Consider the following 24,510-nt stretch of genomic DNA (forward strand, 5'->3'; position numbering starts at 1 on the left):
CCAAGTGTTTTAGTGAAATTTCGTTTTTATTTTTTACACATCAAAAATGTATTAGTTCATAACATGCTGCTTTGCTTGACTCATAATCAGGAGTATCGTCAAACATGGTGCTTTGCATTATTAAGATAAAATTTCAAATTCACTAACAAAACGAATGATGTCGTTAAAATGCACTTATTATTGTCTGTTTGATGTTTCATTAAATAGCCAGATACCATTACAATTCATCAGTGTTTTTTAAAATCTTTTATCAAAAGATACAATATCAGTGAAAGTGTAAAGTACGACGTGTTATTAATCAAATTTGTTTCTTTTCACTACACAGGCAATGTTAAATTAATTAAATACACAAATCAAGCCATAAGGAGTGTCAACAAATTAATTTTAAAATCCATGCTAATTGTTGTTAAAACACACTTCAATCATGATTTGGAATAAAACAATCAGTTTTCCGACTAATTAGTTGACGTCAAGACATCAGGGTTAATTAATTTCATAGTCCTATTGAGGGGACTGATTGATTACCTCGAGTTATCCGAGGTTTCGATTCATCCGAGTTCGAGTCATCCCAGGTAAAATTGTATAGGAGTAACGGCAGTTTTGCTGGGACTTTGAAATTAGTTCAAGTTATCTGAGATTTTGACTAATCCGAGTTCGACACATTGAGGTTCGACTGTAATAACTATTGCAAATTTATTAAATCTGTGTTCACATTATAATGTTCTTTTGGCTGCTTGATCTTATGTCAAGAAGTCACATTGTGAATTACAACTACCATTATTTTTTATAAAATTTAGAATATGAAATTTTCTACAACAAAATTTATTGTTATCAAATATTTATGAATACTTTAGTAATTGTGATAATAATACAAAAAGTCAAATTTAGCTTAAACTGCAGAAAAGTTCTTTATGATTATTTAGTTTGTATTTTATTTTTGTTACTAGTAAATATTTGTTTACATTTTACTTCGTTTCTGTGTATTGCAGTTATCACCTATACAGCTTGTGCTATTTTTGGAAATGTTACTTGAGGATGATAAAATACTAGAATCATTACTTTCCCAGGTTCACAGTAGATATAGCATGACGTCAGAGAATGCAGATGTAAGTCACATTGATTTTGTTTGTAAGGATTTTAATGATAATTCAGCGTAATCTTAATGGAAGCTGAATTTTCTGCCTTCTAAGCCAAACTGGATTATTCTGATTCTTTGATTTGTCAATATAACTCTTTACCTAAACCATGCTAGATTACTAGCATCAATTATGGTCTCTGAATAATATTGATTTAAATAGCGAGAAAGTAGGATTTTTTACATCAAAAAGACCTTTAAACCATTGCACAAAAATGACTGTTATGTCACCTTTGTGAGAACACTGGGAAGGCCATTACATATTACAGATAATTTGTATGTGTTAGATAGACTATTCAAGTAGTATGTATGCATATACAACAAAGAAAATGTGATGTTTACTATGTATTTTAACTTCTATGAAGAAAGTAAGCTAGCTGATATTAATTTTAGATACAGCATAGGTGGTGTGAATTGGTTGTGAAGCACAAAGCCATGTCATTTTATAATGACCTAATGGTATTTTTACTCAATCATCAGGTATGTTCTGTGTACATCACATACTATTTAGCAAATGTAGACTTTTATTTTTGTGGGTTGGGTTGTGGGGTCACTCTGTAGAACTCTGTAGAATTCTTTCTAATGATTAAGGGACAAATTGTTGGTAAAGTGCCCCAAATCCAATATTCTGTAGAGAAGCAAAACACATATACACCAAGCTTAGTTAGCATTTAACTGTCAACTCTTCTATAAAGTGTTAAGTGTGTGATAAGTAAAATAACTAATATTTTCATGTTAAAATATACACTTAAAAAGAAGGGCAAATATCCAGTCAGACTGAATCGTTATTTAAAAGTTAATGGCTAAAAGCTTTCATCTGACTGACAGTCCTAGATAATGGAAAGATCCCATCATCAGGGAATCAACTTCCCGATGTATGATTTATACATTTAATTTAAGTTATATATTATCAGAGTTACCTTGTAACTATACAACTTTATATTATTCATTAACTGAATTATTATTCCTAGTGATGTGATACTAATGACTATAATGTGTAATAGAATAGTACTCTATTTCAAAAGCAGTTTTATGTATGTGAAGTAAATAATTCTATATATCTAGGCAATGGGTGTATACTTGTATGGAGAGATGGTTTTATCTGGATGTAAGAAACAGAAGTCTATAGCTGAACAATGTTTCAGGGCCCTTAAAGATGACATGGAACCTGATCCTTATTCTACTGTCAAAGCTATGTTATATGGATGAGTCAATAGCAGTAGGTCAATGATTTTCTTGAAATAAGATTTTTTTGCTGATGTGACATAGCTGCTGACTCCATACCATGCTATTTATTTGAGATGCTCTTATTTATAAAGAAAGCTGAAATTTTTTTCTTATTTTGATGAATAAAAGTATTTGTTAATAGAGTAGACCCTAACATTACATTCATGCATTAACCTGTTAGGCAGACAGATAATGCATAAAAGTTTTACACTTTTCTAAAGACGTTATTTAATGAAGCTCTGTGATTTTGTAAAATACAAGACATTTATAACAACAGATGATACCTGAACAGTTGAACAATATGGTCACAAGTTGTGTGTGTTTATTGATAACTTTAGAGGCAAAGTTCTTTGAAAAAGAAATGACCTGTTTGATGTATGTTATCAATAACATTTATCGATAACATAAAGCTTTTTCCAGAAATGTCTGAAGAATGAACTAAGTTAGATCTGACAAGTTTGTATAACACTTGATACTATATTATTTGTTTGTCATAAAATTGTTTTTTTTTTGCTATTAGTTAATTGAATATATTATTGATAGATGATAGTTTTTTTATTGTTCTACCAAACCCTCCTGAAATTCATAATTGTCAGCATTATCATGAAGCAGAAATACAAAGTAATGTGCAAACTCTTCTAGTAATAAAAAATGTCAAAATTCTAATTGTAAATTTTGTTGAATGTGTGTGTATTATGTGGATTGTGTGTGTGTGTGTATAATGTAAGGTTGTGTCCAGCATTGTTATTGTTATACTGGTGTGTATAACTTTAACATTGCTATTTCTCTATGACATTTCATGAGATGGTGTTATGTATTTGGCAGAAATATGATCAAAGGGTATTCCATGCTAAGTGGTATCAAACTGACATCTAATAAGGCTTATATGGGTATTTTCTTTGTACAATATGGATTATCCTGCTATCTACAATCATTTGAATGTTCTGTGATCTTGGCTTTGATCTAAAAATAACTATCAGTGAATTTATTTATGCTTAGCAGTACAATGATGTTCCTAAGGTGTTTTGTTCCAGGGGTGCCTAATAAGCTGCTGAATACAAATCTGATTCTTTTATGTAAAATGTTCTTTTTTTATATAATTCATTCTCCCTTTCAAAATGACACTGTGGGAAATCATTCTCTTAGTTTGCATTTCTGTACATTATATTATGTCAAATAAAAAAAAATGTAAAGAAAGCGAGACTGCAACAAACTGGAAAAAAATAGAATACCCAATAAGTTAAAATATAATGAGAAAATCTTGTCATGTCTAATAAAAATGAAACTATCCTCATGCAGGGGAGGGGGAGGGAATGGATTTTTTTGTTAGTAAATAAATACAAAAGTATCAATCACTTAATATTGCTAATTTCAATAAGAGAGAAAAAATCTGCATTAAACAAGATGGTGTATCTTAATCACAAAGATAAAGTTAATTTGTCATGGACTTTTTTTCTACCTTGTGTTAATGAAAACGTGTCATATTTCGACAGTTTAATTGTTAAATTTTATTCACTGAACAAGTCAATAACATATTAAGCAACTTTGAAAAATATGTGGCATAAACAATATGAAGATATAACAAAATTATTTCCCAATTGTTATTCCATGTCAGTATGAGTAAACAAGGAGATACTAAAAAAAATCTGTCAAATTTGTTCTAGGTATACATGTAGTTAGGCATAACAAGTAAATCAACAATGAGCATTTAAGTAGCTGTCTTTGTAAGAATCATGCAAAATCTGAAAAATGTGATACACCCAAAAAAAGGCTACATATTTTTATTTTTGTAATTAAGTTGTTTTATGGGTCTATACCATGAAATATGTAATTATTCATTCAAATTTGCCTGCTCTTAGGAGATAATCAACATTGAAAATCCAGAAGATTCTATTGTATTTGAGTGTCATTTACAGAGTTATCTCCCTTTATTTTGAAATTTACAGTGCATTCTATATAATTTTTATCTCTTATGAACACCGGTTATATGAAAAACTGAATGTTAATTACTGTTTACTATGGCAATTCAAACAAAATATCAAAAATTAAAATATTTAGGCTTTTTACCCATGAATCACATTTTGCATGATTCTTAGCAGGAGTGCTACTTAACATAACAATAATCATTCAGTTGGAAACATATAATGTTGTTGCACATAAATGTACATGAAAAATCAGTGATATCTTTTTTTTTTGAAAGAAGTAAAAAGACAAAAAAATGTTGTTGGCCTATTCTTATTCAGTTACTATTTAATAGCAATGTTCGTGAACACGCATATAACTATAGAATGATGTACATTGGTATAATAGTTGACATTAGCCGTTGTCATTGACACACTGTCCTTCCCCAGCAATGTTTACATCCATTGTGATGGAAAAATACTCTGTCAAAAATAAATTAAATAGTTATATTCCTGACAATATTTTACAACCCCGCCAATATCGTGTTTATGAGCACATTAGGTGCAAACATGATTTAGTTATTAGCAGTTGATAGATAAATCAATTCATTGAAGCCGAATAGGACTAGTCCAGCAATGGAATTGAATTTAGATCGTTAAACACAATACCATTTCCACAGAATATCTTCCATGCCTCTTTACGCCGCCTCAGTCGTCTTTTCCTGTTACTTTTTAATCTATTTTTCTTTTTATGTCTCTTTTTTGCGTTCTTTTTGTCTTTCTTTCGCTTATTTTGTTTTCTTGTTTCGTTTTTCTTCTTTTTCTTCCGTTTCTTTTTGTGTTTTCTTCTCTTTCGACGCCTATAAAGGCGACGAATTAACTTTCTGTCGTGTTTTGAGAGGGATTTCCACTTAGTGAACTCAGACTGATTGTGGAGCAAATCTGCAAGAACACATTAAATATTGTCTTTAAGATTTCTTAATATATCTAGTTTTAAAGGTATTTGCAATTTTGCGAAATTTCAACCGATTTTTCCGTCAAAATTATGTAAAATACCACCTTTAAGTTATGGTCTCTGAGAAAATTTTCTGATTTCAAATAAGATATAAAACATTTGCATCATTACCGCGGATTAAAACATACATTTCTAAGATCACTAAGCTAAACATGCTAAAGCAGAAAACACGTGCTGATTAGACAATATTTAATGTTAATACTCAAGTTGTCTTTCATACTCTGAAGTCTTTCAGTTAAAGCCAAAGAGAATATTACAAATGAAAAAAAATAGCTTCCATACACCATTTATTAGTAGAGCATGGCTTTGAAAAAAAACCATACTCAGATTATATGTTAAAAACTGCAATCCTGATTTGAATAGGAACAAAGAAATGTACGCTTAAAATTTGATTATTCACTTGAAAGTGCCTGTTTTTTTTTTTTTTTTTTTAATATTTTTAAATCAGATGTTTGTCTTGATCATTTACCAAAATGTAGGAAAGACATACTTGATAAGCGAAGCTGTAGGATTGTAAGCAAGAGCGTCCTTGGTGTTCACTGTACATTTTTTGTCTAAGTGCAATATGAATACGTTTAGTTTCTGAATTATGCATTGTTCATGTTACTTATCATTACAATACGTGATCGGCTTGCAAAGAATAAAGATCTCCCCCGAAAAATAATCCATTCATAGAATCATGAAAATGAAAACAAAAACTCAAAATCCAAGCCAAACCCTGTAATCCAGGGAGTGTCATCATTACAGTTTGAAGTATATTTGCCCTTACTCATTCGGCATTTGCAGTAATTCTACCGACGAAACATCTTCGATTATGAAAAACATTAAGATGTACCTGCGCAGTGTCTCATTTCCATTCGACAACATCTGTTCTCTACCAATGAGGGACAAGTGGCTCCGTTTGGTGATGGGTGCTCTAGAATCTGGCGGGATCTTGTCGTGATACCGTACTTGTAGCCACACGTTTGGCCATTCCTAGCACATGGAGTCCAAGATGACCATGGTCCAGCCATGCAGTCCACTGTAAAACCGAATTGTAAAACATCTTAAGGATATGCTCATTAACGGAGTATGGTATTTTAGTGCGGAAGAGTAAAGTGGGACAAGATTTAAATATGGACATAATCCTTACAAGCATCAAAATTGAAGTTTTGTCATATACATATGCGGATACTAAAATGCATGCACTTTTCTACTGTATCATCAATTATTATTAAAAACCTTGCTACAAACGGGTTTAACATGAGATGCATGCTGTTTAAATATTTTATAAATCCACTTGATAATACATGTATACTATCAACAATTTACCAAGTGTTCTACTCAATCAAGCTACCCTCTTTCTAAGTGCATAATGCAAATGGAAGCAAGGTAAATACTGCTGATATTTAATTTATCAAAGGAGTGTATGAAAAGTAATTATTTTATGAGAGTAATATTATACCCAACATTCTGCAGTCTTTAGAATAATTAGCGTAGAAGAGGCCTTCAGGACAGTTTTCTATACATCTCCCTCGGTAGGATATGTAAGGCTGCTGACACTGTGTACAATAACTATTGCTAAAGCATGCATCACAATGATCTATCTGGCATTCTGAAATGTCGAGTGAGTGAAGAAAATACCTAGCCACATTAGCGTGCAATAAGCGTCATACAAGGAAGAATTATAAACAAATCAACCGATCATGCTTACACGCTTAAAGACAGACACAACGTTAAATACTTGTACATGTACCAGAAAATAACTCTTGCCATTTCAGACTAATATGGAGACCACGAGGGGTGGCATTGTTATGATTATCACAATAAATACATTTATTCACTTCATGCTATTTCATAAAAGAGAACAAAGAAGATTTCTAGCTTATTTTGATAAATATAAAATTGGGATTTTTTTTATTTTGTAGTATTGATGATGCATTCATTTTGTAGAACTAAATGCGATTTTGGAAAAAAAAATCCCATGTTAATGTGCATGTTAAATGCGCGACGTATTATTGCAATGATAAAACACAGCAATAATTTCAAACTTGACAGCACCCGGTTTTCGCCTACTTCAATAGACTCACTATTACATATGCTGTATTCCTCGTGTCGAACACCAAAGTAACCGTGTGGACAGCTGTGAATACAGTATCCAGTCTGTCTTATTCCTGTCCGAGACAGATATAAATATAATCTTGGTCTACATTTGTAACATCCGTTTACCTCTGAACATCGGAGACAACCACTGCTACAACCTGAGATTTAAAAAAAAATAGAATTAGCAAATACATCTTGTACATGACATGCGATATTGATTACTTGAACTTTCATTTTAACCAATTTTTTTTTTTTGCGCCGTGCTTCCCGACCTTCCTCAATTTAACATTCTATCCTTGGGTTTTCCTGACATCATGTAGTTAGGACACTTTTACCCGTTTAACAGTTCTGTTCCCTATTACATATTACAAAATGAAAAGAAATGTACTTACAATGTATTTAATAGTTTCAAGAATATAGAGTGGACAATAAGACATAGTTGAAAAAAGAACTACCATCATCACATAAGTGACTACATTTAATGTTAAATATGCAAATTTGGATCGTACTTAGAACAACACCAACGGTGTTTTAGATGCAATTGCAAAATGCACAATCTATTATTCTTCGTTGAAACTTATTCCTGCAATAATATGAAAAATGAACGACAGTAAACCAAAACGTTTGATAATTTTTAATGCAATTTGGGTGAGTTTTTACAAACCACAAAATAAGTTGTTTGTATCATTTATAGAAGCAAACTGCTGTAAAGCTTATTAAAGCAAATATTACCACACATATTATGTCAATTAGAACGCATGTCATCAGCTTATAGATTCAAGGTGATATTTGCCAGACTAGGTATTAATAGAACCAGAAAAGAGTTCTAGTAATTTCTTAAATCAATTGCCAGTTCATTTACATGGTTTCTATAATTATTCATTAAAAATAAAATTAATATTTGCCTTTATAAATTACGATTTCAAAATTGTACTTCATGTAAATACAAAATATCAACCGTACAATATTTTGTGATTTGAAATATTTTTAATATGAAAATGCTAAAAAAATCTTTGTGATTGTCGGCTTTTGGTGTATGTAAGTAAACATAAGCCATTTAACTCATTTTAAATTTCCAAGAATTCTTATCAAAAAAGTTGCGAAATGTTCTGGATAGCATCAATATAAAAAAAAGAGTTTAACACCCAATAACAATTTTACCAGAAAGGTAAGCTTATATGTATTACATCTGTAAAACCTTCAAACCGTTCTGATATTTTGAACTGTCAAATACAACTATAAAGAAAAGTAAATATGTAATTGAGGAAAACAACACAAACAAAACAAAAAGTAGCAAATATACTATATACTTGACACTATCTTAGGAATCAATGACACATTTTTTGACAAATCAGGATTTTCAACTCTTGTTAACTTGAAGCACTAAATAGGTGCTACAAGTTCAACAGATATTTATTGTTAATTTGAGCAGTGGTTTTAAACCAATTTTAGGATTGTCAATTTGCTTACGTAATTTTATCATATAACCATTTATTTATTATTTTTGTTTTGCTTTTGCATGTACTCATTGCTGTAGAATTTACACGAATTTCTATATGAATACTTCACATCCACTGTCATCCGCTTCAAACTGCTCATTTCATACTTAAGTCCAATTGAAATTAAGCAATCTGCTCTGAGCGTAGGTTAATAACTTGCTATTTTGATCGATCAGTGTTGAAAAGCTTAGTTAAACGACAGATGATAAAATTATTTCGTCAATTAAGATATCTTCTTCTTTGTGCGGCTCGAAGTAGGGGTAATGACACGGATCGTGGCGAGAAAAATCTAAGCACTCATTACACTTCTAAAGTTAGAAAACAAACAGACTAGGCACACTTCAAAGAGACATCATTATCCACGTTTTTGCACTTCTCTTGAACATGTCAAAGAATGAAGAAATCTTCTTTTTCGCCTATCTTCATTTTGTGGGTTTTTTTATTTTATTTTTATCTTCCTTTGTAAATGTAGATAATATCAGTTGGTTTTTATCACTGTTAAAATTCATTTATTTTTCCACTTTGAGTGTCTCTGCTTCCTGCTTTAGAAGAGAAGAAACACTTGAAATAGTGTAATCATAATGTATCAGTATTACAAACATACTTTTATCAGCCATATTTTATCTTTGCACTTTTCTTTCGTTTTTCTGCTAGTATACCTACGTTTGTTGGCATCCAATGTTTCCTTTAAAAGTGACATCTGTCGATGCATAATGGAATGATTTTCATTTTCTTTTTCATTTTCACGGATCAATTTACTTTTGTTTGATACCTGGCATTGATTTATTTTATATTATTGTTTACACCTTGATGCAAATTAATAGCCCATTTGAAGTATTTGTAAAACTTGTCTCTTCATAACAAACTTATATATATATATATATATATATATAATATATATATTATATATATAAGTTTGTTATATATATGATATATCATATAATATATCATATATATATATATGATATTTGTTTTGTTGTTTTATTTTATTTTTACTTCTTGTTTTGTTTTTTTTGTTTTTTTTTGTTTTTGTTTTTTTTTATATATTTTTTATATTTTTTTTTCATGTGTGATTTTTCCCTTAAAGAATCCAGTGAACAGTTAAATGTGATTTTGCGCTTCATCAGAAGTGTATTGACTTTTTCAAACATTTTAATAATAGAAATAACGCACTTGCACTATAAGAATCATGCACTTTTTGACACGTACGGTTCCAGCTTGTCGTATGCACTGCATCGTGTCCATATGCAGTTTACATTTCTGTAGTGTTACATTTTGTTTCAATACCAGAATCAAGTAGAGGAATGTGCACTAATTCTTATCATTCGCTTTAAATTTGGTCCATTGAAGTCGTTCTTGTAATGAGCTTTGGGTAGTCCCGGGTGGGCAATACTAACCAGACAATCATGTAGAACCTTTATACTACTATATTGCTTGGGAACACAATGTCTACATATTAGTTGGTAATACACGGTAAGGTGGTTTTTGTTGCGAAATTTTCAGTACCGGCGGTCGGCTGTTGAAGCTCTTTGACACAATTGTGGTATAATCACATAAGAAATATGCATATTTTATGTTATTTGACACGTAGAATGCTTTGCCCGCCCAATAAACGCTTATGGCGGATTTGGCAGATTTCTAAACCATGTGTGTCTGGTATTAATGGTTTGTTAATGATTCTCTTTAATGTTCCTATGTATATACACATTTGTTTATTCTTTTCTGCAAATCGTTCTGTTAATGAGGCGTTTCTACCTACAAAGCCTGAAACTTCAACAGTTTGTTAAACATATTTATTATCTACTTTCAAGAACATTTTTATTTGAACACGAACCTTTAATCCTTAAATTACCAGAAGAATGATAGAATTATTGTCAGAGAATGATAATGATGACTAGGCTTTGAAAGATTTGTTTGTAAATCAGAACTAAATAGATACATTGAAACTGGGAGGTAACATTCCTAAAAGTTAATTAAATCTATATGTTTATATCAAATTGCATACAATAGCATTTTTTTTTAAATCGGGTTGCGCTAAATGTTTTAATTGCTGAATTAATTAAATGCCTTTTTAAAAGAATAATCTAGGAATACAGTGTCAAGCATGACATTGTTAAACAATAGTGGCGGGTGGTTTTTATACGACTGCATTAACTTGCGACCATATAATAGTATTTCGTCGCTTTTGTCGTCCTTGTTGTCGTCGTCGTTGTCTGTAAACATTTGTTATTCGTGCATTAGCGTGAATATTAGTTTAAAATTTTATAAGGTTTCAAACCACAAAAGGGAGGTTTACATTGATTTGGAAGGGCCAAACATGGACCTAAAACAAGCACTTCATAGAACTCATCTAAATAACTCCAGTAAAATCACAAGAATATCTATGATATTGTTCCACAATATTCTTTACCACAAAGGTCAGACAGTGATTGATTTTGGGGTTTAAAACAACCATTAAGGAATAAGAGACCAAAAACGGTCCATAAATTTTCCTGATATCTGAACAATAACTTGACTTGAAGTAAATGAATATTTTTGAAAATGTACCACAGGGTGTCAGATATCTAAAGAAAACATGGATTAATTTCAGGGATGATACTTGAACTGCTATACGCATTCGGGGGTACACTGGTTCCAGAAAGAAGCATTTTTCTGGTTTCCGAAAAATAACTTTAGTAAAGTGAATGAATCACTTTTAAATTTTACTAAAAGGTACCATACCATATAAGGAACACTGGGATAAATTTGGGGTTTTCCGGCTGGAATCATTTATAAATAAGGAGCAGGAAAAGGACCACTTAGATCCTTGTCAACTTCTTATCCTGTGTCAAATGTCGAATCGTAATCAAAATTAAAATTTGTAAAAAGTTCAAATGGTGTGTCCCAGTTGTTCAGGTTCCGATCTCTCTTCGGTCATATTAAGTTCTGCCCTGTGAACCATTTTATTGATTGTTTGTAAAATCGAATGCTTCTTATTGTAGTTTCCCTGAAGTTTCCATCTGAAGCCTCGATTTTTTCGTCTTTGATCATGAACCTATAGATAAGTTTAATTTGAAACCGAGTCGGTTAGTAGAACCATCAGTATCTGCAATTATCCTTTTATTTGATGGCTCATTGATAATAATTTCAAGTATCGATGCCTATTAGATCTATGAAAGAAGATTTTTGACGTATTTGAAGTGACCTATGCTTTAACCCCCAAGCGAAGAATATTATGTCAGCTGCAAGGTGCTTACATGCATCTCGTATTTTCCTTTGATCTGAAATGATGTAATTTCTTTTTGAACGAGTATCTTTACCACAAATTATAAGTTTTACTTATGTTGAAAAAGAAACAATGAACAGTACATATCAAAGTTACTTTAATGAAACAAATTTTGCTGATATGTAAATTCTTTCATTTACGACATATTTAGTTAATTAATACATAATTTATTTATTGCAAGACTTCTAATAAAATGTTATAAATGATTCCGTTTAAATGTTGCATAAATTGCAAAACATTATATCTTTTGATAGAAATAATTTATACCGAATCTCGTTTCATTTGAAGCGATCAATATATTGCTTTACAATGTTGCGTTTGCTACAATAATGTTGTTTTGTTGATAACTGTTAATCAAACCGAATTCACCTACAAAAATGTATATCATATATACATAGTTTGATAAGTGAAGGTAATGGGTTGATATTGTAATAATTTCCCTGAAACTGAGTCTGATTTTACTTCTGAACTTTCACGAAAAAGCCCGGGCATATTTCCTGTCTGTGGCAGTTTCATTCATTGTTTTGTCTAATTGTGTTGCACCCTACCGGTGCACCTCTTCCATACTCCCAGATTTTAATGGACTTTTTTACTTTTTTACTTTTTTTTGCTTATTTACTTTTATTATTTTGTATGTATGATTTTGGTTATTTTATGTTCTCTTTGTGTGTATGTCTGTTTTCCTTGTCTGGTATTTGTCCCTAGATTACATTCTTTTGATTTCCGCTAGAATCTTGGTTCCCTTTATTACCCTTTCTAATCTTTCACAGAAGTTTACATCCTACAAGGGTACTCATATGAACCTCATTATGTTATATTTAGAGCTCAAGTGCTTGTTCTAAATGTATTGTAGTATACATGTTTGTTGCAAGCATAACTTTTAGGTAGTTTTACATATTTGCATATTTTAATATAGGCTAGGTATTGTTCTTGTCATTATCTGAAAACGCTGATATTTAAATAACTATAAAGATAAACAAATGAGTAACCCAGTATTATACAAGTAGTTCTAGTTTGATGTTCTTGCTTTTGTATAGATCCATACATTTTGAAATAAGCGAAAAGGACCAAATGCAAGATAATCGTCAGAGTTTTGTCCCTTGAAGAAAAAGTAAAAACAAATAAGTTACGACTATTAAATATAGTATTTATACAATTGTGTATAATAGTGCTACTACGTTGTTTTTTTTTTATTTCTTTGTTTTTGTTTGTTTGTTTGTTTGTTTTTGTATTTTTGTTTTGTATGTTTGTTTGTTGTTTTGTTTTTTCCCCAAGTTGTTGTCCACATTTTTTAATAAAACAAATATTGAAGGTTACTAATTCGATTTATAGTGAAAAAAACTTCCAATAATTTGGTCGTGAACGCCTAATATTTTACTAACGACAAAACTATGAATTTCTCGAGTTTGCAGTATATGCAAAAATACAACAAAAAATTCGAACAACTCGATTAAAATCTTTTTTTAAAATGCTGAAGATCCTGCTTTAAAACTTTAAGCAAACAACTAAAATATGAACTTGAATTTATAAAGAATTCATTGAGATACATCCTAAACAATAGATTTTAATTATCTTACAATGTCTAACAAATCATTTTCTTCCTGATGTGGCGTATTTCAGCTCAATATAAATTCAAATTAATTGCAGATTATAGCTATACCTGAAACACTGACGCTTCATTCCTTATATTGCACATGGTAGAACCTCTCGGTGTTGGGTTTGACTTCTTATTTCGAAAATTTTGGTTTTGAGTACTTCTTGTATACAATGTTTTTTGGATTGAGATCTTCATATATATTGTGTTCTAATGCTGCTGATGAGAGGTTACTTTATGAAACACGTGAACAGTATATCGAAAATTGCTATTAGAAGATTGGAATTTTTGTATTTTATCTGTTCTTTTATCATTTGCATTATTATGACATAAAGTTGTTAGATGTAATTTTATATTTAATAATAAACACTACATACATACAACATATCCCGACATATCTACTACATAGCTAATCAATCAATTATCATTCGTTTTTGACCGATAATTGATCGATGGTCAGTTTAATCGATTAGTTATGTCGGGAACATATAAGTCAATCAAAGAATCAATATACTCCTAAGTCAACCTGTTTTCCAAAAGATGTTGAAAGTTGAACAAGATGTCTAGTGTTAACTGAATACAATTTGCAACGTATTATCATTAGATTGTTAAACGACACCTTGTCTATTTCTTCTAGACAGTTTCTTCTTTAGGTTATAACGATTAGGATGAACGAAAAACAGTGCCGGTGGTCAATGACTTAATATCATGATCGATTACTCATATCAATTCATACTATTTCAAAGGTATAGTAAAAATACATTGTGTTCTTTAGAAAGAAATTATTTTTCAAGTTGGTATACATTTCTCAGACTTCAGACTGGAAATTTAATATGAATGTTCGTACAGCATTATACAATTATATCGCAATTATTATCATCTTAATCTTTATTAACAACTAATAGATTTAAATGAAAAGCAATAATTTGTGAAATCTCCTGTTACTTTGTCTAATTTACCCTTGTCACGAACACTATAATTATATTATTACAGAATTGTAAAATCTTTTGCAAATGAGAATGACGGATCACAAAGAAATTGAAGATCACTTTTTCTCTCTCATTCTATATAGAATTAGTTTTACAATACTTAAAGAGTGCAGTGAAACTATACTTTTCATATCGCTTATGTGTGCATCACAATAGTTATGATATGATTGAATTGACATTATACTCATTAATTCTCATAATGAACTTGCATGACACTTAAAACTAACTAGAAGTACTTTTTACGCTATTGACCCAGTACCTGGTCGTAATTGAGTATTAGTAAACTTGCAGATAATAATATGATTTCATAATATTTTTCAGACATGGGTTCATATCAAACTCATGTTTAATGTGTATAAGTACTAAATGTTGAAATATCCTTCCAAAGATTTTAAAGATGCGAGAAACGGAATACTTTTTAGTAGTCAAAATTTTCCATCTATCACATTTTAATGTAAAAAATCTCCAGAGGCATTATCAATTTATGGTTAGGACAAGAATATCTGTTACCCTAGCTGTCCTTTTACTTGTGCCTACCCTAATATTTTCTGGCCACAGTTAGATTGTTTCCCCATTAACTCCATGTAAAATTATTTTTAAATAAAATAATTTCCATATCTTTCTACTCTCTTTACTTGCTGGTAACAGGGATTAAGACTTTTTGTCTTATATGTTTAACTTAATATATCCGCTATAATGATCAGTCAAACTGTATATTATGGTTTTGGATATACTTCCTCGTTTCAAATTCACTTCATCGTCAAAATATCCATTATAACTAATGAGGACTTAAATGTGAAGAAACTGGAAATAACAATCTGTTGCTTGACAAAAAATTAAAATATATTCTATAAATAGTAATGCCGGCTATTAAATAAAAATAGAATATTAATAAGGTGTGAATAGTTAAGTATGCATTTCCTGGAGATTGACACGTATTGTAATGTTCTATTACGTTTATCAGATGTGTTTAAGGTATAATCAGCAGATGTTTTGCAATTCATTTTTTTTTACTTTTTATTAGTTTCGTTGGTAAATCAATATTTGCTGTTTATTTAAAATTTCGTTTTAGTGTGTGATGATGTATTTTTATTATTATTATTATGATACACGAAATATATACCAGTATGTTTTAACCATTAAATTAATAGTATATTTCTTCTTAGAATGATCGTTAGTTCTTAAACTGGAGTAGAGTTATAAAGTAATAAGCAGAAAAGCATTAAAACAAGAATATATCGGCAAACTAAGTAACACCTACCCGGGAATAGGCCATTGAAAGAATACATTTAATCTGTTACTCTTGACTCCCTACAGATGTCTTTGTGTTCTTTTTTGTTTTGTTTTATTTTTTTCAAAACTCTCCATTATTCGTATTATTGTTTTTCTTTCGTCTACCCCGGACTTGACTTTTTATGAGCAACTCGGCGAGTGTTTCTAAAAAAGCAGAGAACGCTTACCCTACCGGTGCACCTGGTCCGTGCTCCCAGTTTTTAGTGGAGTCCGAATTGCTCATTTGCTTTTGTTACTTTGTATGTATGATTTCAGTTACTTTATGTTCTTTGTTGTGTATGTCTGTTTTCTATGTCTGGTCTTTGTCCCTGGATTACATTCTTTTGATTACCGCTATAACCTTGGCTCCCTTGATCACTCTATCAAATAGCCTGATGAAAAGTCTGCTTCTAAAGTGAGTTTCTGCTGTAATTTTGGGTTATCTGAAATCAGCATTATTTCCTAAACCCTGAAATGTGTTACATAGTTAACAAATATCCCTATTGATTTTACTTTGACAAAACCTTTGCTCGATAGTTGCCTGAAAACTGTTTTCCAAAATTATGCCTTCCCTTTATACTTTCATTTACGTAGTAAAATTCTAAAAATCTTTACTTACATTAAATCCTAACTGGACATAGACATAAATCGGGTATTACGTATGGGGCATACGGTGTTCGTTAATTTGTATGGCTTGCACCATAATGCTTATGAAATGTCTTTAGTGAAAAATATGTTGTATGCGATATACATTTGTAGCTATCTAAAGCTATTTCTCTCTATGTAAAATTTTTGCGTTTGTTTTTTGTTTTTGTTTTGCTTTGTTTTGTTTTTGTTTTTTTGTTTTGTTATTTTTTTTTTAATGAAATTTTCTTTACTCTGATTTGTATTTACGTCTTTATACTGATTACCTACTTATTTATGAAGTATTCAGAGCGTTGATGATCGGATTGACCTCCCTCCAATACATTTTGCCAAACTATAATAAAATATTCAAAATATTGTTCATTTAACTGCGTGTCTGCCTGAGGAAAGGACTAAAATCAAGTAATGTGTGAAAGCCTGACATGACAGAAATACTTGAATGATTATGCAGTACTTAGGTTTTATACCAGACAGTGTCTTAAGGGTGTAAATGTTCGATATGTTAGCTGATAGTAAACAAAGTGTCCTTTAGCATCAATGATTTACCTAGGACTACTTCACACACTTAATATCAAAACCACTATTATAAAATGCTTTACATCTCTAGACGATGACATGTGAATGAAGATATATTGAAATCAGCAATTTAGGTTCACAAAATATTATCGAGCTGACAATCACTTAGGGTACAGCTGCGTTTTTTTTTTTTTTATTCACTTCAGTTGAATGTGCTTCTACACTAACAATTTTCATCATTTCAGTGCTTCTTGTTATTTTTGTCAGAAACAGGATATGAGAAAAGGTTATATTTTCGAGTTTTACGATTTAAAGTAAATTGAAGTTTTAATGTATATTGCTATATATGTACATTACAATAAGACTGGTTATGGAATTAGGTATTCGAATAATGTTCTTTATTTATGCATTTTTGTTTCTATTTTTGTATTTTTTGGTACTTTTTTTTTGGGGGGGGTTGTTTTTGTTTTTGGCTTTTGTTTGTATTTTTTTTTTTTGTATGTTAGTGTCAACTCGCATTATATATTCACATTTGTGTTCAATTGAATTACTCAAATCATCTATTGTGCTATTTTGTGTATATAAACAAAGAAATATATGTGAGATTTTGGTGCTACAATGCGTCGATATTGTATTTACATATTTAGTAACCTTAATTGCCATTTGGAACGTTTGAAATGCATAAAAAACCCAGTCTTTTACATGTCCATGTCTTAATATTTAGTCTAGATACGGCTAGTATAGAAAATGAAGAGAACGTTTTATATGACGAATAGAAGTAGAAAAAGTAAATAATTTTGACACATTTGACTGGGTCTTTCCAATAACTTCAAACGCATTTTGTTTCAGATCTTATGATTAAATACCTCTATGATGCAATGAGTGTTATATGCTCTTACTCACTTGGTACAATTCTTTTATATATGTGTGTGTGTGTGTGTATGTGTGTGTGTGCCTTATGTAATTTTTAGAGTTGTTAATCCACGAAATAAAATATGGATGAAATTCCTTTTTGCAAATTTAACTTTTTTTGTTTCACCATTAGCAGAAACACAAGATGGTGATGGATTTTTATTTTTATCCAAAGCAACATCATATTGTTGCATTTGAATGATACACGTGTTGTTCTAATATGGTCTGTTATGTTTTAAAAAGAAATCACATTACTTTTTAATGCATTGTAAAAAGATATATTTGAACACTGGTAAAAGAAAAACAAAACAAAACGTTTTTAAACAAATATAGATTGTTTACCGCTCATTATTGTATACGATAGTGTGAACGTTTATATTGTAACTTTAATTTGTTCAGAATAATACACCCAATTATTATCCACATATTGGTGGGTTAGAACTCTTTTTACCTAGTGATAGTTCTCTAGAGAGGTAAACTTTGATAAATGAATTAAAAAAAACGCTGGTTAACATCTTATATTTCAGTAGTTTTGATTCCCATGCTTTATCAGTAATGAAATTAACAGTATCTGTAAATAGCTGATAATACGAATTAAATTGGAAGTACAATGTAAAAATAAATAATAGGGTCATCCAGTGTCAGCTGCAATCACAACACTGTTTAAATGTTGTTCTGGGGTTTTGGTAGGGATTATTTCCTTTAAATAAGTATATTCGTTCAAAGTATGCCAATGTTAGTCATTGTTAAAAAATGTACAAAAAATACGTCTAAAAATACTACTCATTAAAATTTATTTGTTAAAACTTGTGAAAATTCACATTCCAAAGAATGTCAACTTTATAAAGATGCTAAAGATTGCACATTCTTTTGACAGAAAGTTTGAGATTTTTTATTGCATATAAAATAGGTGTATATGAAAACAGTCGAAAGTATTTGATGAGTGAACCTTTGGTTACGCTGAAACAGTTTACACACGCGTCACGTCCATGTACTCAGAAATGTTCTGGCTTAAAATAAGTCAGATTTGATTTAATAACAGTTAATTTTACACTTTTATTGTTCTTTTTATTCTTTGGGTTTCTTATCCAAAACCAACAAAAGCGTGCAATTTGATATGCCATTGTTTGTCATGCTAGAACCGCCTATCCTTGAAGAATTGCGCATTCAGAATTACGTCAGTAAAGAATGAAAATTCCCATTTCATTCCCAACATCATTAATCTGGTCAATTAAGGAATTCAAGATGAATAAGTAGTCTGCCTTGGAAAACTAAGAAGTAGTATTACTAATGAAAAACAAATGCATGGGAACCCAACAGAGGACTAATGGGAAACTGAAAACGATATAGAAAAACTGAGGAGGTCTAACGTCGTTCACTATGTAAATTATATGTATCAAAGTTACAGTTTGTATTATAACACATATTAGTCCTATTATTGTAGATCGTAAATTTCTACGAGAAAAACTATATGTGTTTATTTACACCCCTATCGCACTTTTCTAATTAGAAAAAAGATTTTTTACTCTGGCATGATATGATGTTAGATGTGTGAATTCTTTTATCTGTTATGCACGCCCCCTTACGTGGGGACATTTTCTCAAGATTCTAATTAAAGGCTTGTGTGTTATTTATGATAAAACAGGTTATGTCGAAAATATAATAAAACAAAATGATGTCATTGATATTTTGCATACCAGAGTTATAATTACTTTTAAACATATTTTGTACCGAATAGTTTTGTTGGATCACAATAGATACCGTGACGACACCTAATTTTCTTCTCATTATTTTGAAAACATGTCAACCCTATTACTGTTTGTCTAAAGAAAGTTCATATGTATTAGATTTTCATTTTGAGCAGTCTTGTTCACAATGTATTTAAAAAAAGGCAGTATTTTTCACATGTTGAGAAATTTCCATTCTTTCTCCTGACAGCGAATATGTACATAACTTTGGTCTTATTTTTCCCTCAATATTACAACATTTTCTTTCTTAAAATAAATGTTGTCTAATACTTTTTTATTAGTGTAAGTCATTTTATTTTCATTTTCATTACTTCATGCGTCAACAATTGAAAAGATAATGAACTGTTGCCAAAAAAGAAAAACATTTTAAAACATTTCCTGTTTAATAAATCATTTTATTATCAATTTTTGGACGTGCAAAGACGCGACATCAGTGAAAGATGACTCTATTGAAGATAATTTTCTGTGTTATACAATTCTAATGGATGTTCTCTGTGGTAATTAAATGATCATAGCAATGTAACAGTCATATGGATATTATTTGTACTTACTTCTTTTTGTTCTCTCCTCAGAATAAACTGTACAAAATAACATCAGATTTACAATAATTAAAATCCTCAAAATCATGGTATAGTCACTAAAACCGTCCGCATGGTGATACTTTTTCGTAATTCCAAGTGCTCGATATAATGAAATTGAAGCTTTTTTAAATTATTTTCTTTAGTACACTATCTTGTGAGTTATTCCTGTGGAATGGTAACTAATTGATTAACTTTTGATTTACAGAAATATCATTCTAGTTACATTTTTCTATTTTCTCATTAATCCATGTTTAAAGAATTAATAAGGGAGACACTATCATAGACAAGCTCCGCCTTCGGAGTACCTCGTGACTAGTGAAGAAGATCTCGAATCGCCTTCAAATTTTAAATATACGTGTTGTATCAAAAGGTCTAGCCATAACACTTTTACTGCTGTTCATATCTACATTTCATACTGATAACGAAATAAATTGACTAATTACTTTATAAGCACACTAGAAGGAAAGCCAGAGAAAGTGCTGAGTTTACATTACATATATTGGAAAATCAGTTCAAAGTTATAACATTTGAATTTGTTGTGCGCTGTAATTTCTTTTGCTTTTTATTTATGGACTTGTCTCAAAAGAGATATAATGTAAAATGTAGATTGGCTGTTGATACGTGGTCTGTCGGTTAAATCGAGAAGTGATGTCACCAAAGTTTGAATCTGTCTGATATATTCTGGGGTTTTTTTTATTGTGTTATAAGTCAAATTTTACTTAAATAAGTATTGTAAGTTACTTCGTTCCGATCATTGTGTTTATGGCAATAAAAGCAACGAAAGTGTAAATTATTCTCCGTTGATTGAAATTAAATTGCCGTCGTGCAATTGAAGCAGTCGCATCGGTGATTTTAATACAACTCTTAATAGAGTATTTCAATAACATTATTGAACATGTTGTTCAGTTGGAAATATTACACACTCCATATAATTCGAGTAATTACAATTTAATATTGAATATTTCATGCAATATCAACTATGATGTAGACAGCTCGGGCTTATAGATCTATTTACAAAGATTTTGTAGAGTTTTTTTTATTAAACAATCTAAACTTATTCCAAAAAGTAGTGTAAGATAGGTTAAATGGTCTGTATACGTATCCAAAATAAATTAAATTGCTGGCTACATATCCTCATGAAATGTCAAAGGTATTTCAATTCTAACAAGTTAGCTTTTAACCAAAAATAAAGTAAAAAAAAAAACGTTAAGGTTGAAAGATCTTCGATCGTTGTAGAATTTCCATCTCCATCATCCATCATTTCATCAAAATTTCTCTTTTCATAGTGATTTTTTTTTCGCCCGTTTCATTCTTCAATCATGTAGGAAGTTTTTAGTAAAGTTATATTGTGTACTCTGCATGTCCATTAATACTAGCACCTTCTTCCCCGTACTTATCTCTATGTTATTTGTTGATGTTGGTGCGTTTTCGTTATCTTTCGTTTCCCCTTATATATTTCTTTGCCATTCAATTATATTCTGTTTTAGTGTTAAACTTGTGTCTTTGAAATGTTAACAAATCTTCATCGTCATTTGACTGTAGAACTGTTATTGAAACAGAATCAAACGAACCCTAATCTGTCTTTTGGAGGATATCTTGATGTGTGTTAATTTTGGAAGTTATTTATCTTCCGCTGTTGTAAATATTCCAAAATTGCGAGGAGAAAAACATTAAATATTTCTTTATTTTTGGCTTACCAGAATGCATATCGAAAGTTTATGATACCACAAAATACAATGTGTCATGTTTGATTATCTAGTTTTCCGAGGTATAAAATAAATGCAAATAAATAGCGTCCATTGAAGTTCATCTCAATGACAACGAAATTTACACTAATACTGTCAAAATATTATTTCTAATTCACACCAGTATAAAAAGAAGACATTTTAATTTCCAATTTTAAATAGCATTTTCTATTCATACCCTGTGGTCCTTGTGATTTAAAATACCTACTTCAAAGGTCAAGATTGCCGTGAAATTCACTGGAAAGAAAAATCAGTTCCTCCCCCTAAAGAAAGTATAGACATAGGCATAGAATAAGCCTGTTTTAATTACCACCCGTCGTAAGCCTTGACATGGATCACTCTCAAAAATCTCTTTCAGTATAGTGAGTAAATGAAGTGACAGACAAATGAAGGGTTATAATATATCATCTTAACATAGTGAAACTAATTCTCTCCTGTCATGTAAGATTGGGCAACAATTGGTACTACGTTTGAATAACGTAACATAAGAGTCTAATTCTAGACCATTCCACGGAGATTCATTCATCACAAGCGATAATAGGGACGTCTGGTGCTGGCGTTATGCGGCAGTCACCCAGATTAAAACTGCTGGTAAACAAATACAGAGTAATTGAATAATATACGGCGTTAATGTATGATAAACAAGCGTCAAATTGAAATGCTTTCACTCTGACAAAACGCTTATGAATGTTATCTTAAGATCAACAAGTTTGCCATCAAAAGAAACACTAAAATTATACCCTGTCGGTGTAGGTGACTGTTAAAGTATACCTCAGTCCATTGAACAAAGGAGTAAATGGTCCGTGTTAATTATTTTATTGCTTTCACACATTTTTAATGTAACAGGAATTTATGCTGGTATCCAATGTCTACAGTTATACAAGGGTGTATTAGAAAAGAGGGGATCAAATCCGGAATGCCCCTCCATTTCAAAACAGTTTTGATCACGTTTAACTTCCCTATTCACTTCTGTTACTTTGTAATATATGAACAGATCAATGCCGGAAGCTTTAATTTTTAACTGGAATAAAATCCAATGAATTATTTCGTGATGAGAATTTGACAAATGTCCCATTCTGCCCACACATCGTTCCGTAGCCTTGCTGTTTCTAACAGAAGATATTATTAATTATCTAATGCTATGAACCAGGAAAGATGATGGTAGCCATTCAGATCGTACCTTTTATTACATTCACAATATTAAAATGATATTAAAGTTGTTTCTCGTCAGTTTTTATTTTGAGTCATTGAAGTATTTTGTTCTACCTGATTTCGGTTGTAAGACTTTATGCCGTTTTTATGCAGAAGGAAACATTTTATGATGAACATTTAGTTGGTATGAATTGACTTTCTCGTGGTGCATTTCACCATAAAAAAAACCCTCAGTTTATTAGCTGTAGTGTAGATGAATGAACGGTCGATTTCTTTTCATTTGATTAAATTAGAAAAAAATATCGCATTGCTTTACGTTGTCACTTTCGTGACATTCTGATTGGCATACAGATAATAAAAAAAAATTCAAATAAAATTCTGAAAATGTCAAACGTTATGGAAAAAAATTGTTGTATTACTAAGTTAACAAAAAGAATGGACCCATAGTCTGGGCCAAATATCATAAAACGTTTACTTTAATAAAACAAATAAATTTTGAATTTAAAAACTTACAATCTACTGGTACAGCACATAAACAAATTTAAAAATGTGATTAATTTGGTAAATATGTTAGAATGCTTGGTTTAGTATATATATTTGTTACTTAAACTTTGGACACAATGAAAAATTACAATATACTAAACTTAACTTCAAAAACCAGAAGCGAAGACATGGCAATAGGGGTCATATTTTATCAAGGTCACTCCAACGTTAATAAAGTCGATCCTCGCCATACCCTTATTGACCGACATGGTCAGTTTCCAATAAGACTACAGACGACCTCTATCATATATATTTCTCCTGACACACAATGAGAAGCACGACGGGTGTCTTTTAAGAAAAAATTTTGCCTTTTAAGGGAAATAACTCAAACAAGGAGTTGTCCGTCAATTTTGACTCCACTTGATTCTTTTGAGACTTTTGTAAGCCTTATAATAAGGATCATTTCAGCATTTGCTAAACCTAATGGATTTGGAGATATATGCAAAAATCTGCAATCTGACCCCAAAGTTCTATTTTTAGAAACGGCGACCACGTTTTTTACCGATCAAAAATCAAAACGGTCACTTTGTTTAGGATACCCTATAAAACAAAAAATCCAACCTTCACTGAATTCCGTAGAGTAGTTTCTGAGAAGATTTTTTAATGTAATAACATCCAAAACAGCAAAGAAAGTCCAAAAAGGGCAATAACTCCAACATGGGTTGACAGATTTTGACCAAAATTTGACC

General features: G+C 30.7%; 2 protein-coding genes across 7 annotated transcripts in view; one reads left to right on the plus strand and one right to left on the minus strand.

The window, feature by feature from the left end:
• LOC148629468 (aminopeptidase O-like) overlaps positions 1-4,413 on the plus strand; it is a 20,242-nt gene extending 15,829 nt beyond the window's left edge. For 4 of the 5 annotated variants that reach the window (XM_088551650.1, XM_088551640.1, XM_088551659.1 and 1 more), the window contains 3 exons: positions 990-1,106; positions 1,529-1,615; positions 2,201-4,413. In XM_088551650.1, the coding sequence (XP_088407776.1) occupies positions 990-1,106; positions 1,529-1,615; positions 2,201-2,344 (348 nt within the window). In that variant the 3' untranslated portion in view covers positions 2,345-4,413. Of the gene's footprint in view, positions 1-989; positions 1,107-1,528; positions 1,616-2,200 lie in introns of those variants that run through there. The other variant, XM_088551678.1, reaches the window with a different exon arrangement.
• Positions 3,842-20,709, minus strand: LOC148629469 (R-spondin-2-like). 2 transcript variants are annotated; one of them, XM_088551694.1, is made up of 5 exons: positions 20,352-20,709; positions 7,348-7,518; positions 6,723-6,872; positions 6,114-6,299; positions 3,842-5,205 (listed from the first exon to the last, which is right to left on the minus strand). In XM_088551694.1, the coding sequence occupies exons 1-5, from the start codon at positions 20,425-20,427 to the stop codon at positions 4,889-4,891; spliced, it is 900 nt and encodes a 299-aa protein (XP_088407820.1). In that variant the 5' UTR covers positions 20,428-20,709; the 3' UTR covers positions 3,842-4,888. The 2 variants fall into 2 exon arrangements, with proteins under 2 accessions (XP_088407820.1, XP_088407829.1); XM_088551703.1 differs by lacking the exon at positions 6,723-6,872.
• Positions 20,710-24,510: the final 3,801 nt, after the last annotated feature.

This window comes from Perna viridis, chromosome 1 (genome assembly GCF_037379345.1).
Source record: "Perna viridis isolate PV_CMFRI_1.1 ecotype Kerala chromosome 1, ASM3737934v1, whole genome shotgun sequence".
NCBI lineage: Eukaryota > Metazoa > Mollusca > Bivalvia > Mytilida > Mytilidae > Perna > Perna viridis.